Source organism: Lemur catta, chromosome 10 (assembly GCF_020740605.2).
Source record: "Lemur catta isolate mLemCat1 chromosome 10, mLemCat1.pri, whole genome shotgun sequence".
Taxonomy (NCBI): domain Eukaryota; kingdom Metazoa; phylum Chordata; class Mammalia; order Primates; family Lemuridae; genus Lemur; species Lemur catta.
This window is the reverse complement of record NC_059137.1, coordinates 79231195-79251340: the sequence shown is the minus strand read 5'-3', so window position 1 is coordinate 79251340 and position 20146 is coordinate 79231195. Positions and strand designations below refer to the sequence as shown.

General features: G+C 37.2%; 1 protein-coding gene across 3 annotated transcripts in view; it reads left to right on the top strand.

The window, feature by feature from the left end:
• The window catches only part of AGTPBP1 (ATP/GTP binding carboxypeptidase 1), a 169247-nt gene that overhangs the window by 87380 nt on the left and 61721 nt on the right, over window positions 1-20146 (top strand). For all 3 annotated transcript variants that reach the window (XM_045562705.1, XM_045562707.1, XM_045562706.1), the window contains exon 14: window positions 9802-10508. In XM_045562705.1, the coding sequence (XP_045418661.1) occupies window positions 9802-10508 (707 nt within the window). The remainder of the gene's footprint in view (window positions 1-9801; window positions 10509-20146) is intronic.

The window sequence follows — 20146 nt, the reverse complement described above, 5'->3', positions numbered from 1 at the left end:
GCAATAAATTACACTCATATAAGTTCAATGAGTTTTGATAAATTTATACACCTGTGTGACTACCTCCCCTGTCAAGATACAGAGTTATTTCCATCTTCCCAGAAAGTCTCCTTGAGCTTCTTTATAGTTTCCTCATTTTCTGCTCATCTCCTGCCCAGGTAACTACTCTCTGTCACTGTGGTTAATTTTGTCTTTTCCAGAGCTTCTTATATATGGAATCATATAGTATTTTTTTTTTTTAACAATGTCAATTGCATTTTATTGGGACTGGGGCCTTTGCTCCTGTGCTAAGCAAGTCTGGATTCTGTAGAATGCTTGTGTGATAAACCCAGGTTGAATAATGCCACACACCCCACAAGTTGTTCTTTTTAATAGGTACCACACAGATGAAGTAGACTACTCCTACTGGTTATGTAATCAATTCTGATTATGTAATCAGTTAAACCAATGTTTTGCCCAGGAGAGGCAAAGAACAACTCTTAGACCACAGGAACAAGTGAAGCCTCAGTGTCCAAACCAGGCCTGCCCTGTTCTTTCAAGTCATGTTAGCTCAAAAATCCAAAGAGTTGGGAAGTCAGTAGCTGCTCCACCTTGGCCATCCGGGAAACCTCTACTTACTCTTTGAGGCTCCTCTGCATGGCTTCTCTGATTCCAAGTCTGTGAGGTTCTGTATTTTCAAATGCAATCAGTTTCTTCTGCAAACTCTTACTATAGAGCAACAATGATCACATTATATGGTAATTGTTTACTTGTCTGACACCCCCATTAAACTGGGCTCTCCTATAGGATAGAGCTATTCTATTTATTTTTTATTTCCCCAGTAGTAAATATAATGCTTGGCTTCTTGTGGTGGTCCGAATACATTCTTCTTGAATGAATGGATAAATGAATAAACAAGTTTAATTGAGAGTACCAACAGTGATAACTTGAGAACTATTTTCAATGATTCCTTATTTTCTTTTCATTTTTTTTTAATTTCAGAAGATTACAGGGGTACAAACTTTGTAGTTACATGAATTGCTTCTGTACAGTTTGAGTCAAAGTTATAAGTGTGCCCATCCACCAGGTAGTGTGCATTGTACCTGTTAAGTGTGAATTTACTCATCCCCTCCTCCCCATTCCCACCTGCTTGATTTCCATTGAGTTTTACTTATGTGTACATGAATGTTGCTTGATTAGTTCCAATTTAATAGAAAGTACGTGTGGTGTTTGTTTTTTCATTCTTGTGATATGTCACATAGAAGATGGTCTCTGGGTCCATGCAGGTTGTTACAAAAGGTATTATTCACCATTTTTTTTATGGCTGAGTAGTACCCCATGGTATACATGTACTACATTTTATTAATCCACTCATGTATTGATGGACACTTGGGTTGATTCCACATTTTTGCAATTGTGAATTGTACTGCAGTAAACATTCACATGCAAGTGTCTTTTTGATAAAATGACTTTTTCCCCTTTGGGTAAATACCCAATAGTAGGATTGGTGCATCAAGCAGTAGGTCTACTTTTAGTTCTTTGACTACTTTGTTTAGTTCTTTACTACTTTCCATAGAGGTTGTACTAATTTTCAGTCCCACCAACAGTGTTTAAGTGTTCCTTTGTCTCAGCATTCACATCAGCATCTATTGTTTTGGGACTTTTTGATAAAAGCCATTCTCACTGGAGTTAGATGATATCTCATTGTGGTTTTGATTTGCATTTCCCTGATGATTAGAGATGTTGAGCATTTTTTCTATGTTTATTGGCCATTAGTCTATCTTTTGAAAGCTTGTATTCATGTCTTTTGCCAACTTTTTAATGGGGTTGTTTGATTTTTTTTCTTGCTGAATTGCTTAAGTTCTTTGTAGATTGTGGTTATTAGCCCTTTATTGGATATATAACATGCAAATAAATATTTTTTCCTATTCTGTATGCTATCTATTCACTGTATTGATTGTTTCCTTGGCTGTGCAGAAGCTTTTTAATTTGATCAGGTCCCATATATTTATTTTTGTTGTTGTTGTGATTGCCTTTGGAGCTTTCTTCATAAATTGTTTGCCTAGGCCAATGTCTAGAAAAGTTTTTCTGACCTCTTCTAGAATTCTTATAGTTTTATGTCTTAAGTTTAAGTCTGTTATCCATCTTGAATTAATTTTTGTGAGTGATGAGAGGTGTGAATCCTGTTTCAGTTTTCTACATGTGGCTATCCAATTTTCCTAGCATCATTTATTGAACAGGGATTCTTTTCCCCAGTGTATGTTTTTGTCTGCTTTGTCAAAGATCAGATGGCAACATGAGGGTGGTTTTATATCTGGGTTCTCTGCCCTGATCCATTGATCCATGTCTCTGTTTTTGTGCCAGTACCCTGCTATTTTGGTTACTATAGCCTTGTAGCATAGCTTGAAGTCTGGTAAAGTGATGCCTCCTGACTTGTTCTTTTTGCTTCAGGTTGCTTTGGCTATTCAGGATCTTTTCTGGTTGAATACGAAGCATAGAATTATTTTTTCTAGATCTGTGAAAAATGACATTGGTATTTTAATGGGGATTGCATTGAATCTGTAAATCACTTAGGGTAGTACAGACTTTTTGGCAATGTTGATTCTGCTGATCCTTGAGCATGATATGTTTTCCCATTTGTTTACATTCTCTGTGATTTCCTTCATCAGTATTTTGTAGTTCTCCCTGTAGAGGTCTTTCACCTCCTTGGTTAAGACATTTTATTTTCTCTGTTGCTGTTATAGAAGATATTGAGTGTTTGATTTGATTCTCAGCTTGTCTGTTGTTGGTATGTGTGAATGCTACTGATTTGGATCCCCATTTGAATATCCTTGATTTCCTTCTCTTGTCTGATTGCTCTGGCTAGGACTTCTAGCACTATGTTGAATAGGAGTGGTGATAGTGGGCGATCTTGTCTGGTTCCAGTTCTAAGTGGGAATGCTCTCAGTTTTTCCCCATTCAGTATGATGTTGACTGTGGGTTTGTCCTATATGGCTTTTATAATTTTGAGGTATGTCCATCTATGCCTATTTTGTTAAGAATTTTTATTTTCAAAGGGTGCTGAATTTTGTCAAATGCCTTTTCTTTGTCTATTGAGAGGGTCATATGGTCTTTGTTTTTGCTTCTATTTATGTAGTAAATCACATTTATAGATTTGTGTATGTTGAACCATCCTTGCATCTCTGGGATGAAGCCCACTTGGTCGTGGTGAGTTATTTTTTTGATGTGGAGCTGAATTTGGTTTGCTAGGATTTTATTAAGATTTTTTTGCATCTATATTCATAAGGGATATTGGTCTGTAGTTTTCTTTTTTTGTTGCATCCTTTCCTGGCTTTAGTATTAAGATAATACTGGCTTTGTAGAATGAGTTGTGGAGGATTCTTTCCTTCTTGATGTTATGAAATAATTCTGCAGTATAGGTACCAGTTCTTCTTTGTAGATCTGGTAAAATTTGAGTGTGAAACCATTTGTTCTGGGACTTTTTTTTGTTGTTGGGAGATTTTTTTATTCCTGCTTCAATTTCAGTAATTGATATTGGTCTGTTTAGGAGTTATGTTTCTTCCTGTTGAGCCTGGGGAAGGTTGTGTGTTTCCAAGAATTTGTACATTTCCTCAATGTTAAGTTTATGAGCATAGAGATTTCTGTAGTATTCAGAGATGATATTTTATATTTCCATGGTATCAGTTGTAATATCTCTTTTTTAATTTCTGATTGCACTTATAGCTCTTTTCCGTTTCTGGTTAATCTAGTGAGAGGCTTGTCAATTTTGGTTATCTTTTCAAAAAACCAACTTTTTATTTCATTAATCTTTTGTATCATTCTTTTATTATCAGTGTCATTTAGTTCTGCTCTGCTCTCAGTTATTTCTTTTCTTCTGCTGCGTTTGAGTTTGGTTTGCTCTTCCTTTTCTATTTCCTTGAGACAATTCATTAGATTGTTGATTTGTAATCTTTCTGTCTTTTGGTTGTAGGTATTTATTTTAAGGCTATGAATTTTTCTCTTAGGACTGCTTTTGCAGTCCATAGATTTTTGATAACTTATGTCCGCTTTGTCATTTAGTCTGAAGAATCTTTTGATTTCCATGTTAATTTCCTCCTTGACTCAATAATCGTTCAGCAGCAGGTTTTTTAATTTCCATGAATTTGTGTATAGTTGAGTGTTTCTGTTGGAATTGGTTTCTAATTTTATTCCACTGTGGTCTGAGAAGATACATGGTATGATTTCTATTTTTTTAATTTTGTTGAGACCTGTTTTGTGGCTTAGGATGTGATGAGTCTTAGAGAATGTTCCATGGGCTGATGAGAAGAATGTACATGTAGTAGTTTTTGGATAGAATGCTGTAAATGTCTGTTAGGCCAATTTGTTCTAGATTCTCATTTAAGTATATTTTTTCTTTGTTTATTTTCTGCTTGAAGGATCTGTCCTGTTTTGTCAGTGGGGTGTTGAAGTCCCCAGCTATTACAGTGCTGCTGTTTATCGTTTTGTTTATATCAAGTAGAGTTTGCTTTATGAATTGGGTGTACCTTTGTTAGATGCATAAATATTTAGAATTGTCATGTCTTCTTGTTGAATCGTTCACTTCATTACATAATGACCATGTTTGTCTTTCTTTACTCTTGTTGATTTGAATTCTATGTTATCTGATAGAAGAATGGCTACACCAGCTTTCTTTTGGTTTCCTTTTGGATTTGCCATTGTTTCTATTCCTTCACCTTGTGTCTGAATGAGTCCTTGTTGGTTAAATGTGTTTCCTGGAACAGCAGATAGTTGGCTTGTATTTTTTTTTTTTTAATCCATTCTTTCATCCTATGTCTCTTCAGCAAGGAGTTCAAGCCATTCACATTTATTGACAAAATTGATAAGTGGGGTGGATTTCTGTTCATCCTGTTGAGTAGAACTTTGTTGGTTTGTTTTACCTTTTGAGCCATTGTGGTATCTGGGTTCTGACCTTTAGTTTTTGGATGATTTTACACTGGTGGGTGTGTATTGTGCTGATCTGTGTATAATGCAGTTATGAGTACTTCCTGCAGGGCATGTCTGGTTTTGAGAAATTCTGTCAGTGTTTACTTGTCTGAGAAAAGTCTTTATTTCTCCTTCATATAAGAAACTTAATTTTGTAAGATACAGAATTCTAGGCTGGCCATTATTCTGTTTGAGAAGACTGAGAATGGGGTCCCAGTCCCTTCTGGCTTGTAATGTCTCAGTTGAGCAGTCTGCAGTTAGTCTAATGGGTTTTCCTTTGTAAGTTACCTGGTGCTTTCGCCTTACAGCTTATAAGAGGTCCTCTTTCATGTTTATTTTGCCCAGTTTGATGAGTATGTGTCGTGGTGTTTACCTCTTTGTGATAAATCTCCCAGGAGTCCTTTGAGCTTCTTGTACCTGGGTATCTAGATTTTTGGAATGGCCTGGGAAATTTTCCTGATTATTCCCTCAGATAGGTTTTCCACCCTGTGTATTATTCTTCTTTGCCCTCAGAAATGCCTATGATTCTTATGTTAGGTCTCTTTACATAATCCCATATTTCTTGTGGGCTTTGTTCGTTCTTCTTATTTCTCTGTTCTTTCTCTTTGACTGACTTAACTCAAAGGTGCTGTCTTCAAGCTTCTGCTTGATATAGCCTATTCTTAAGGCCTTCCACTGTTTTGTATTTCCTTGAATGAATTTTTCATTTCCAGAAGTTCTGTGTGCTTTTTTAAATAATTAGTGAATTTTTCACTCATTTTCTGCATTGTTTCTGTTGTTTCTTTGTGTTGGGTTTGTGTTTTATCTTGTATTTCATTGAGGTTCCTTACAATCCGTATTCGAAATTCTTCATTTGTCATTTTGGTTGGTATCCATCGGTAAGGAGTTACTGTTTTCTTTTGGGGGTGTCCTTTTGCTCTGATTTTTAATGTTTCTGGAGTTCTTTTGCTGATTCCTTTTCATCTGACCTCTCGATTGAGACCTGGGGGTGCTAACCCTGGCTTACGGGCCTGTCTCCTTGTCCCTGAAGATCAGTCCCTGAGTGTGCCAGGAAGAGGAGTGCTGGTCCTGAGTTGCCTATGGGGTGTTCTAGTAGGTTTGATGAACTCCTTCGATTACCTCTGACCTGCTAAATTCACTTCTTCCCAACAGTGTGTAGCGAGTTAGGCCTCCCAGCTTACTCTCAAAGATGGTGTGTGGTACTTGTGAATACAAATCAGCCGCTCCTTGTTTGCTTGATTTGGAGGGTGCTTTGCTTAGCTATGTGTTTGTTCCCCATCATTAATTGGAGTTTGCATGGAAAATCCAGCTTCCTAGACATTTTTTTGTACCCTTGGTAAGTTCTGGTCCCCCAGGTGGGACACACAAATGCTCCTAGCTTTAGGAGGGACCCTGTAGCTCCCAGGGGTTGCTTGATCTCTACTCCACTGTGGCTGGATTGTGAGAGCCTGAGAGGCTTTGCAAAGCCTCAGCGAGGTTGAGATGTTGCTTATCCAGCCACTAGGGGGAACTGGTGGTATGAAGTTTAGGGCAATCTCTGAAAGCCGGGAAGACTGTTCCCAAGGGTTGGGCCTAATCACTTGAATGCTAAGGCCCATGGCCGGGCTCTTTCCGCTGTTGTCCACTGGCACAGTTTCTTTGTGGGATGGGGTGAGTGTCCTCCATATTTGTGCCCTGGAACTCCACAGCATTCTCCCAACAGGTCAGGCCGCATGAGTTCCTTCACCTCCTGAGACCGTCTGTTGAACTACCCCTCAGTCCATGTGTCTGACCTACTAGTGTGCATCTGTGCCGTCCACTGGTGGGTAGGGGGCTCCCCAGTAGTGCATGCCTGTTCCACTGTAGGACCCCAAGGGTAGTGAAGTAAGCCTCTCTGTTCACACGTGCTTCTGTTAGGGGCATGCTCCCGCCAGGGAGAAGCGGCCACTCCTGAGTTTCTTGGTTCAAGCTGTACTCCCTTTTGTAATTAGTGGGAGGAGGGGCTGCTGCTCCCATTCAGCTGGCCTGCCATTTGGTTGTCATGGGAACCAGGGGCTAGGCTAATTCACTTTGAGTGTACACCCCTATCCAACATGGTGGTTCTCCAGCCCAGGGAGGGGATGGGCACACTCACAGATCCCCTTTCCTCAGCACCCCTTCACATTTTCCTGTTGGATATATCTGGGAGGGCTTCCTTGCCACCCGAGTCTGGGACTGAGACCTCTCCCCTGTGTCTCCGTGCATGATTCATGTGTCCAGGAGGCACCGGATCCAGCCTGCCTGTGTAAGCCACCAGCCTGTGATCCAATGAAACGCTGGTGTGAATCATCTTTGAATCTTTGGTTTTTATACAGTGGGTATTCAAGGAATGAGTCACAAAGGAAAAGATTCTTAATTTTAAGTATGTAATATGTGTAAGGAAGTTAATCTAAATTAAAAGATGAATTGTAAATCCAGAAAAATATTGGCAAAAATGGGTTAGCTAGAGGATTAGTGTAGGTGTCTGTGTATATATTTTTTATGTGAAAATTTGTGCCAAAAAATCAGGAAAAACCCTACATTCTAAAAACAAACAAGTTACCTATGGAGAATTACAACTGATTAACAAACATATAGAAACTTGTTTGCTTTCTAGTAGTCAAAGAAATGCAAATTAAAGTAGCAGTAAGATAATATTTCTTATTTGCCACTTTAGAAAACATTTTTAAAAAATGTAGTACCTAATATTGTCAAGGAAGATATTCTCACATACAGTTACTGGGTACATACAGTAATACAAATATTTTTGGAGGGTATCTGGGCAGTTTGTATTAAGCATTAAAATCGATTATAATAGCAGACCCTGTAATTCCATTTCAGTGCTTAGGAAATCATCCTAAACAAAGCAAAAACATTTTGCAACAAGATTTTCATTGCAGAGTTCTTTATAATAGCAAAATTTTGGAAATAGCTCAGATATACACTTTATTTATCTCTTTGTTTAAATCATTCCTTATTCTGTAAAGGATTTAATGCCCCAAATAGGAGAATGATTAAATCAATTGTGGTATATTTCCTTTACAGAATCTTATATTGACATAAAAATACTTCTAAAAGTATAAAAAGAGAAAAGTCTACTTTACCTATAGGCAACATCCTTTTTTTGAACTTGGCTTTCAGGACACTTTTCCTTCCTGGTTTTCATCTTTTTAGACTGATTTCCTTCTTCATCTCCTTTTATTTTTCATTTTTATCTCCCCAACCTCTTAAAATTTGAGTACCCCCAAGGCTCAGTTTTTTATCTTCTCTGTTTCTTTCCATTGATGATTTCCAGTCTCATGGCTTGGAATAATATCTGTATGCTAATGATTCCCAAATTTAGATATTCTGCATAGACTTTTCTTCTGAATTCTAGACTCTTATCCAGCTGGCCTACTGTACATCTCCATTTGTATGTGGATAGCTCACACTTAACATGTTCAGAGCTAAACTCCTGATGCTAATGCTTTACCATTTGTTCAGGCAAACACTTTGGCATCATCTGTGATCTCTTTCTGTACCTTCTACCCTTTATCTGGTCTATCAGGATATCATTTTAGTTCTGCAGTGTGTTCAAAATCCATCTACTTCTTATCAAGTAACAGACTCTTAACTGTCTCTCGGCTTCTACTCTCCCTTCCGCATTCTGTTCTCAGAAGAGCATCATAGTAATAGTTCTCAACTGGGTTGATTTTGCCTTTCAGCAGACATTTGACAATGTCTGGAGATGTTCTTGGTTTTCACAAATAGGGGGGTGGTGTGATGTGCCACTGTCTTCTAGTGGGTAGAGGCCAGTGGTGCTGCTAAATATCTTGCAGTATATAAAACAGTGCTCGTCTGCACCCATAATACAAAGCCAAACAAAAAATAATGATCTGTCCCAAAATTTCTGCTATTGTTAAGAAACTCTGACGTAGCATATTATTTTTCAAACATAAATCATGTCATCACTCCTCCCTCCCATGGCTCTCAATGTCATTCAAATTAAAAAAAAAAATCGTATAGCTTATCAGGCCCTCCCACACTTGGCCCTCTTTTGCCTCTTGCAATTCGTCTTGCTTATTCTGTTCCAACCATCCTAACCTTGCTGTTCTTTGAATACCCCAAGCATTCTCCCACACTGGGCTTGTGTGCCAGCAGTCCTCTCTGCCTGGAATGTTCCTCTGGTGCAGTACCCTCGCCTTCTTAAAGTCTTTGTGTTTATCTGCTCTGTGAGGCTCTCTAGCCAATGGCATTTAGAATTGCCACCCCCCTCTCCTCCCCTGGCACTCCCGGTTCACATTATGCACCCCCCTTTTGCTATAGCACTTTATCCTTCTTATGTTCTATAAAATATATTTATATCATGTTTATTACTTGTATTGACAGTACTCTCCCTTACACCCCCTATAAGAATGTAAACTGCAAAAGGGAAGAGTTGTGTTTTTTGTTTAAACTGATAAATCTTAAGTTAAGACCTGTGTTAAGGCCTGAAACAGGGTTTGGCACAAAATAGATACTTGGTAAATATTGCACAAAACAGATACTCTGTAATATTGTTAAATTAATGAGTAACATTTTAGTTGTAGTCCCTAATAGCGTTTTTGTATTATTTTAATGTCTTTCTAGTTTTCTAAAATTTCCCATATTTCTGTGATATATAGGCATTGTTTTTATAATAGGAAAGGTAAAGTAAATGTTATGAATTTTACAGTGGTTAAATATTTTGTCTTAGTGAAATTAAAACATACTATTTTATCCATCTTTAATATTTTCAAATGTTAGGTTTCTGAAGCAGCATATAAAATGCATATGATCTTAGTTTTGTTAATATGTGTTAACATTTCCAGATAAAAAGGTTAAACATATTTTTTATTTTCAAAGGACTATGATTTAATCTCCAAAGAACCAAAACCTTTTGTATTCGAGGGAAAAGTACATGGTCCTATTATTGTTCCTACGGCAGGAGAGGAAGCATCTGGGAATTCAGGCAATTTAAGAAAAGGACTTGCAATGAAGGAGAATGGATCTCCGAAAGGTGATAAGAAAGCTACCCTTGTGGATCCAGCAAAAGAAGATATTAAAGATAATGACAGAACATTACAACAGCAGCTAGGTGATCAGAATAGAACTACTTCATCAGTCCATAGCCTAAACAATGATATTGTGAAGGCCTTAGACCGAATTACCTTGCAGAATATTCCTTCTCAGACCACCCCGGGCTTTTCTACAGGAGTGAAGAAGGACCACGGTCTCCCTCTTACTGTCCTTACGTGCACCAAAGCTTGTCCTCACTTGGCTACTTGTGGAAATGTTCTGTTTGAGGGAAGAACAGTTCAGCTAGGGAAGCTTTGTTGCACTGGAGTTGAAACTGAAGATGATGAAGATTCTGAATCTAATTCATCAGTGGAACAAGCATCAGTTGAAGTACCTGATGGACCAACACTCCATGACCCAGACCTCTATATTGAGGTTGTGAAAAATACAAAGTCTGTCCCAGAATATTCAGAGGTGGCTTATCCTGATTATTTTGGTCACATTCCACCTCCATTCAAAGAGCCTATTTTAGAAAGGCCCTATGGTGTACAAAGGTAAGTTACAAATTTCTTCCTCGTTCTAAATAAGACTGTTGTCAAGATATGAAGTACACTTAAAAAATTACTTTGGGTATTTAGGAAGAAAATTACTCTGAATTAAAATTTCTGTATTTTTGTATTCTGCTTTGGAAATTATGTATTGTTTGAAATTGTCCTCATGAGTTTACTTTATTTTCTCAAGCTCATTACTTATTCAAATGAAGCCAGAATAGTAGGCCTTATAATTTGGAAATTTTCTATGTAGACTGAATCTCAAAATTTGAAAGTAGATTATTTAATCATCTTTGAATAAATATTACCTTAGCAATATTAATTTGGTAATTTTTCATTTGAACTTGATTTGGGTATATGATTTAAAAATAGGCTATAAATAAAGCAATATGGGCAGTCTTTTGTTTTAAAATTTGATATTTTAATTGGAAATGTACAATGTAAAAATTTGAGATTCATAAAAGCAGTAAGTAATTAAGGTTATTAAATATTACCAAGATTAGATATTATGACTAATATTATATATTGCCAACTAGTGAATATTTGGCTTATAAAAATACCTTTTTTGGTGCATCTGGACTAGTTTTGGTGATCATGGTTAAGGTTTTGTGATGATGGTTTATCAATATCTAAAAAAAATTTGTATACTCTTGTTATGAGTATAGTATGTAACGGACAAGGAAAACCTTGCTGTGGATATTTGATTCTCTTAGACTAAGCTCCTTTAAGACAATAATGTGTTTGCTTTATTTTTTCTGTGGCATCTTAGATAATTCATCATTTTTACTTAGTAACTCAGTGCATGTTTAGTGCTACCCATTAGCTCCTTGATCCATAGGTGTGGAGTCCCACACAACATAGCATTGGAACAGAGGACTTTCTTGGGACTGATCTATGGGAGGGGCTCTGTGCCAGGTCATCTACTGTATCAGAGACAGCACCATCCAGAGGCAGCTGTCCGAATGGAGTTTGGAATGGCCTTCACAGGCCTGGGAGAAGCTCTGATTCAGAGGAAATGCTCTGCATGGATGGGTTGTGATCTTTTAGAATGTAGTATACACACTAAATTAGAAACTTGTGCATAGTTCTGTATCCCCAGTAGAAAGAATACATGGGTCTGGGAACCAGGAGGTGGGAACAGAAGTGGCCCTATACTGTAGCTTCCAGTATCCCACTGGGAGACTTTGTGCTTTCTGTCTTTACACTTCTGGGCTCTGCAGGTTTAGAAGCCCTGGTCTTCAAAGTGGGTGCAGTCTTACCACAGGGGACACAGCAAGGGTACAATATAATTGCAAACTGTGGTTGCCAACTGGGTACTTGAAACTCCTTGACTCTGGGACCAGCAACGGGGGAGAGGCTTTATTAACTTAACACTAGTGATTGACCCATATCGGCTAAAGGAGGTAGGGTTGCTTTTGCACAGTGGCAACAGCTTGGAACTCAAGCAATCCATTTGTTTGCTTCTTAATATTCCCTTGCTTAATTTGTTTTTTTTTTTTTTTTGAGACAGAGTCTCACTTTGTTGCCTGGGCTAGAGTGAGTGCCATGGCGTCAGCCTAGCTCACAGCAACCTCAAACTCCTGGGCTTAAGCGATCCTACTGCCTCAGCCTCTGGAGTAGCTGGGACTACAGGAATGCGCCACCATGCCCAGCTAATTTTTTCTATATATATTTTTAGTTGGCCAGCTAATTTGTTTCTATTTTTAGTAGAGACAGGGTCTCGCTCTTGCTCAGGCTGGTCTTGGGCTCCTGACCTCGAGCGATCCACCTGCCTCGGCCTCCCAGAGTGCTAGGATTACAGGCGTGAGCCACCGCACCCGGCCTTCCCTGGCTTAATTTTAACTGTGAATGAACACATCACAGCCACCTTGGAATGAGAATGACATGATTCCCAGGGGAATCCTATCAGGAATGAGAGTTTGGGTCACTTAATCAGGTAAGTTACTAAGACCTACAGAGGTGATAGCTGAGGGTGAGAGGGATTTAAATAGATACTGGAGGATGGAGTTGAGGAGTTGCGGCTGTGAGAACAATTGCAGTGATGGGGATAAACTCTGTGCCAAGTTTCCCCTTAGGGGAGGCCCACAAGAGCACGCCTCATTGTGTCTTGGCATCTGCTTTTTGAAGGACCTGAACTGACACAGTTGGAGTGAGTGAGAATCAGGCATCAACTCAGTATTTCTTCTTTTCAGCATCATCTCTTAGGCTCTCTACCTCTTCAAACGTGTCATCTTGACTATAGAAGGCACTTCCTGAATTTTAAGTGCTGTTTTAGGCCTGAAAGCAAGATTTTTAAATTAAGTTGCCTCAAACTGAAAGTATTTTCTCTTTTGACTAGCCTGTAATACCTGAGGTAAGGTTAGAAGGAAGGATTGTGGAATAGAGGCGTAACTATCATATCAGCTTCTGATTCTCCGCCTTAATTCTGACCACCAAGGAACCCTCATGGACTTCGTGCTATGAAAGTTTTCATCAATCAAGACTCTTATTTAAGTATTGTACCCATTTATGTTAATAAAGGACATCTATTTTTGCCAGTCTCTGGGCAACATTGATAACCAGGGCTAACCCTGTTCGATTGAGATCTTTGTAGACATCATTATGTAAAGAAACTTAATGATTAAGTCTAGCTTTATTGCAGATAGATGTATGATGGCTATGACTAGCTGTCATACCTTTGTGAATCCTTAAAATGTCTTTACTGCAGGTGAGGAGCTACCACCCTCAGCCCTAGTGACCTCTGTTCTCTTTGAGCAGCTATTTCTGATGTTGGGCTTTGTCCTTGCCTGGATTGCTTGGTTTTTGGAGAATATTGTTCCATCCATGGTCCCAAGCTCCACTTCCTCTCTACACAGGACTGGGCCTGTCTGATGGTAGAGGAATTTATACAGACAGGGAATTAGTGTGGCTCTTCTCCAACCTTCTCCTATCTTTTGGTGTCTGTGATGAGTTCTCTCAGCTTGTTTCTGAAACCCTGACCTTAGAATTGCCCTGGATCTAATCTGCAAATTAGAATCCAACTTATTCCTTATATTAGGCCACTTGCAGGACTTTTTCCTGATGTAAATGATTTTTTTTTTACTGCCTGTGTACACAAGTGTAAGGTACCACTGAGTTTGTCTGCTATTCAAAGCAAAGCTTTAAGATATATTTTTGATACCCTGAGGTAAATAGCATGATGAAAGGTCAAAAGGTAAATGAGAATTGGTGCATGTGTTTTAAAGGTTGATGTGTTGGTATCCAGGTTAAAGTGTGGAGGAGATGGAGTTTAAGGAAATAGGTACAGAAAACCCAGAATGTAAAACTCAATTATCTATGTTTGCTTTTGGAAAATGCCAAAGAGTAAAACAGAGCTGGACTCCAAATCACCTTTGAGGACTGGGTGATCTATGTCTCTCCAGAACTTTCAAAGATTTCTTTCTTTTTAGAGAGGTTTTTCCCATTGGTTTTCATGACCTCAATGAAGATGGCTTCTTTTATTGCTACAGAAATGTCATAAATTCTGAAGCAATCTGAAACCTTTATCTGCTAGTCTCTCATCATCGTATATTTTGTGTGATGGTACTGTTATAAGTTTGATTGATTTATATACCCTATGTTGCACAGAACACCTTTTATCACAGTTGTCATAATTCAATTTTCATATCATATTTGTCAGAATTTCCGTGGGTATCAAATATAAGTTTTGATATGAGGCAGGAATACAACCGTATTTCACTATGGAGTTGCAGCCCTGAGAACGATTGCATTGATGAGGATGAAGTTTCATTTTTCAGTGAAACAATATGATTCTCTTTATTACTTAGATGTATAGGACCTGCCTCACAATATAATTATTTTAGCTAAAACTACAGCAAACATTGTAAAATGTTTACAAATTTATAGTCGATAATAGCACTTTGATATTTGAAAATCACTGTGTTTTCTCTCCTAATTTTATATACTTTTTGCAGGTACAGTTGACCCTTCAACACTGCAAGGGTTAGGGGCACTGATGCTTGTGCAGTTGAAAATTTTGATTCTCCCCAAATTTAACTACTGATAGCCTGCTGTTGACTGGAAGCCTTACCGATACCATAAATAATTGAGTAACACTTATTTTGTATATGTGTTACATACTGTATTCTTACAATAAAGCTAGAGAAAAGAAAATGTTATTTAAAAAATCATAAGGAAGAGAAAATATATTTACTCTTCATTAAGTGGAAGTGGATCATCACAAAGGTCTTTATCCTCATTGTGTTTATGTTGAGTAGGCTAAGGAGGAGGAAGACGAGAGATTGGCCTTGCTGTCTCAGGGCTGGCAGAGGTGGAAGAAAATCCATGTATAAGTGACCTGCAAAGTTCAAACCTGCGTTGTTCAAGGGTCAGCTGTATTTGTGAAGTGTTTATGTGGAAGTTGTGGTGAGCAAGGTAGTCCCAAGGCTTAAAGGTAGATAGATACCTCAAAGCTTAAGAGAGAAAATAATAGTGTGTCATATGTTGTACTGCTAAGCATTGTTTCATAATCCTTTTGTTTCACACATACCTCTCTCCTCCCTCCCTTTCTAACATGTGTTTCTTACTTGTTTGTCATAATTAAAAAAGCGTCATAGTCGTTCACCTAGATCACGCTTGGCAAACTATAGCCTCTGTGCCAAATCCAGCCCTACTGCCTAAGTTCAGCCCATGAACTAAAAATGGTTTCTGCATGTTTAAATGGTTAAAACAATTCAGAAGAAAATAATATTTTGTGGCACATGAAAATTATGTGAAATTCATATTAGTATCCACAAATAACATTTTATTGAAACACAGCCATGCTTGTTTTTTAATGTATTATCTGTGGCTGTTTATGTGCTACAATGACAGAGTTGAATGGTTGTGACAGAGACCATACATAGCCTGTAAACCCTAAAATATTTACTATCTGGCCCTTTGTGGGAAAAGTTTGCTGACTCCTGTAGCTAGCCTGAAGGCTTTATGGTTCTATATTTGTAATAAAATATCAAATATGGGCCAGGTAATAGGTATTTCTGAAGTACTTAGAAATACTTATATTTTAAAATACATTGAGGATGTTAATTCTAGTTTGCTTATTTTCCTAATCTTCTGCATCTTATTTTTTGAGCAAATGGTGAACATTTTGTGAATTATTTGCCAACTTTAGCCCTGTCCCTTTCTGAATGCAGTAGCATTATAAATTAATGATGTCAAGATTAATGAGGAGTTACTGTTTTGTCACTTTCAGAAAAAGGAAGCATTAGACTCCTTAAAATTATGCAGTGAAAATATTGTTATTTTGAATTTCTACTATGTAGCTATCATCCTTATGTGCAATCACTGATCTTTTTAATAAAAGAAAGTTCAGTATAAAATGAATGCACCTTCATTAAGGCCAACAACAGTGGCTAATGCCTCTAATCATAGCACTTTGGGAGGCCAACGTGGTAGGATCTTTCAAGGCCCGGGGTTTGAGACCAGCCTGAGCAACGTGGTGAGACTCCGCCTCTACTAAAAATAGAAAAATTAGCCAGGCATGGTGGTGTGTGCCTGTAGTCCCAGCTACTTGGGAGGCTGAGGCAGGAGGATCACTTGAGCCCGGGAGTTTGAGGTTGCAGTGAGCTATGATCATTTCACTGCACTGTAGCTCAGGCAACAGAATAAGACCCTGTCTCAAAAAAGCAAAATAAAACTCCGTACTTCATTTGGAAGGGAAACAGTCCATTATAAGATTCATAGTTCAATGTAGATAGCACAGTAACATAAAAAATACATTCATCAAAATAAAACAAAAATGAAAAATAAGAAAAAGGAAATACAGTGACTCTTACTCACAAAAACATATTCAACTTCACTCAAAATAAGAGAAATGCTATCATTTCCCACATATCAAATTGGCTAAAATCTACTTTTAATGGCATATTCTGTTGATGAGGCTATAGAAAACAAGCATTAGCATATATTGAGGCTGGGAATGTTAATTGATAATAGCCCTTATGGAGGGCAGTCTGACAGTGTCTACATATTTCCTTTGACATGTTAATCCCACATCTGGGAGTTTATGAGATGTATTTATCTCATAAATCACGCATGTATGCAAGCACACAAATGTAATTTGCATATTTGTGAAATGATGTTCAAAGTTTTTTATTGCAGCATTGTTTTGAGATTGGAAACAACTCAAATGCTTGTCGGTCAGAGACTAGTTAAATAAATTGTGGTATATCCATTCTATGAATACTATGCAGTGGTTGAAAACCAAAAAGTTCTCTATGTCCTGATGGAAAGAGCTGTATGATGTGTTATTCAATGAAATAAAGAAGGTGCTTGTTTTATGACATTCTAAATTTTGTATCAGAAAGAGAGAAAAGCAATCTATATTTGTGTTTTCATGAAATAAGATCTGGAATAAAAATAATAAAAGCAGTTACCTGGTTGTGTGAATGGAGGATATGGGTTGTGTTGAAAGCGAGACTTTTCATTTTGTTTTTATGTCATATTTGATTTTTTGTACAATGTCAGTATATTACCTCCAAAGAAATTTTAAATTTAAAGGTAGGTGAAGAATTGTGGCAAAAGCAAAAGAAGGAAGGCAAAACCCTAGTTTTCTTTATATTAAGTTTAGAAAGGCTTGGGAAGCACAAGTACTTCTGGAATTGAGGCAATAGTGAAAGTACTGGTAGGAGCAAAAGCAGCAGACAGCTTCTGTTAAATGTTTTTTATGGGCCAGACACAATGCAGTAATAAGCATTTTATATGCAGTGTATATATGCATACAAAGTATGTCATTTAATGCTATAACAGCTCTATGAGAATGGTGCTATTATTTCTCTTATTCTACAGAAGAATAGGTGGAAACTCAGGATTGTTGAGTAACTTATCCAAGGTTACACTGCTAGGCAGAGCCAAGAGTTAAACCCTGGTCTAGATCATGAGCCTATCCTGTTAATCATGTATATGTAGTGATCACATGTATGCGGTTATATCATCATACGCTCTGTAAAGAAGAACATCTTGGATCTTTTTTTATAGAAGATATAGATAATATGGATCCTCACAGAATACTGTTATATAATGAACATTTCCCACAATGTCCATAATGAATATAGCCATGAGGTTTACTAAATTGTTTCTTACAGTGTTGCTCTGTGGTTGAATATCTAACAAAGTATAGTTTTGTTACACATATCACATGTTCCTTAGAGTACTGACTGAAAGGGCTGCACATTTTCCAGACTGCCCTGCATGCATAAATGATTTTTTTCTGAGCCAAGTCTCTTGTTAAATGTTGAATGGCAGTTTCAACATTTTGAGGTTATAGTCCCTGAGAGTACCTGGAAATATATGTTGTTTTGTTTTGATTGGAAAGCCATATATTTTAATAGGCAGCTGAGGTAAAGGAAGGAAGGATTGACATCCTTTTATAAAAGTTGATCTGCTTAACACAAATACATGTCTGAATAAAAGACTGTTTTTCCTTTTTATTAAGGAGGGCTTAGGGCAGAGCAAAGATTTCTCTCAAGTATTAATTTTAGGTCTAGTCTAATATAAATGGGCAGTTATATCCCCCCAACTACAATGTCAGAGATTTAAAAACAGTGGTCTTGAGGCCTTATTCAACTTGCATATGAGTTTGGCTTAACTTGCAGAGCATTTGTTTTTTTAAAAAACTGATTGCCCACATTTAAGATTTGGGAGATTTCACATAGAAATCCTAGTTTCTGGTGTTTCTTGAAAAGTTGGGTGTGACTGCCTTTACTTCCGTTTCCTGCTTGGCAGTATTCAGGTTGTTTTTAGACAGAACTTGTGCTCCTCAGTTTTGCGCAGCACGGCCAGTCAGCTTCTCTCAATTTTAGCACCTGTCCACCCCCCCCCCACCATAGGGCCTGCGCTTTTTGACTCTGTTTTACATTACAGAATGTGGCTGTGAATCGAGCTGTTATAATCAGTCTATTCATACTGTTTTCCTAAAAAAAAAAAGAGAAACCAAAAAACAAACCCTTGTAAGTGTTAATTTTTGCATGTTTGTGGTATTTATCAACCTTAATAATAAATAAATTATTCTGGCAAATGGATATATTTAGTCATTCATCCCTACTTGAACACTTACATTTTTTTGGTTGTGGTATACTTGAGTATATGTAAATGCCATCTCCTTCATTGTTGAAGGTCTAATGTAAATTCTGAATTTGTTTATGTATTCTTATAATTGCTAGCTTTTTAAAGAAAGAGTTTGTTTCTTTAGAAAGAATTTGGCATTTTAAAGTTAATGACATTAAACTTAAATCGAGAATTTATAGCTTACTGCTCTGATACTGGGTCTTTTTTTTCCTGATCGACTACTTTGTCAGTAATGTTATTTTTTGTAGAATAAAATTAAGAGTAATTTATGCTTAACTGTTTAGGTGATTAAGAATTTTAGCATTGCACTTTTTCTTTTTTCTAGTATTCTTTGTTCATATGTTTTAACTATCTTACCTTTTGATATTTTCCTGATAATTTTTAATTCTTCTATTAGGATATGTTCTTGACTCATTTTGAATTTAAGGTTATACTGTGATGTTAGATATATTTCTAAACTATGTAAGAGTTAGTATCATTTGATCACAGAAAAATATCTTTGTACAGGAGACTAGTTTCATATTTGTCTGAAGTTAAGACATCAGTGTTTAGTGCATTCTTGAGATTTTATCATAATCATTTTGGCACACTTTCTCTCTCTGCTCTCAATAAATCTACAAACCATAGTTCTAATCTGCATTACCTATCTTTAGCTGAAATGTACAAACTTGAAATTTAAATGAGTTATTACAATCAACTTCCTGTTTAGGAATAAGTTATACAATGAGAGTAGTTATGTATTAACATTATCAGGACTCTGTGGCCAGTCTGCTTGGAGCTCCAGGCAATCTGGCTTTAGTATCCAAATCCCTTTTGTTTGGCTACAGTTTGGTGCCACTTGGTAGTGGTTGTCTTTTTTGGCAGATATTGATGGGGAAGATTGTGGGTTCTGTGCATGACTGTCTTCTAGGACAGTGGCAGGGATTGTAGGAATTTTCCAGTTAGCTAGTGTCCATTTTGTTGGACTGATTCAGGGAGAGATCAGGCCTAGATAATTTTGGGGTCTCAGGGATCACTTTCCATTCCCTGAAACAGGTGTTTCCCTCCCCTTCACCTTTCCTTTCCCATCACAAAAGAGAGGGGAGATCCTGCAGAACATGTAAACCAACTGCCAATTGCATTTTAGCTAAATTCCAGCTAGATAGGTTTTTTTTTAAAAAAAAAAATCTCCTTCTTGTATAATCTTTGGCTACTCATATCTTTACCATTTCTAACATGCTGCTATCATGTATACAGAATTAATTTACTTAAGGGTTAAATATTAAATAGTGAATCCATACCATAGACATTCAAGATTTTTATTTTATTTTTTTAAACTCTTAGAATTGTGGCTGTGTTCTACATGGTTATTTTCTAGAACTCAGACTCTGATAAATACTGATTTTTGTCTTGCTCGTTATGTGTTGATATATTTTTTGTATGCAAAATACAGAATGTTTTGATTTTAAGAATTTTTATCATTTTATACTTTTTTGATTTAAAACTTATTTTGAAGAAGGTTGTGCACTGGCATATAATAATGAATTTTGGTCAAACTT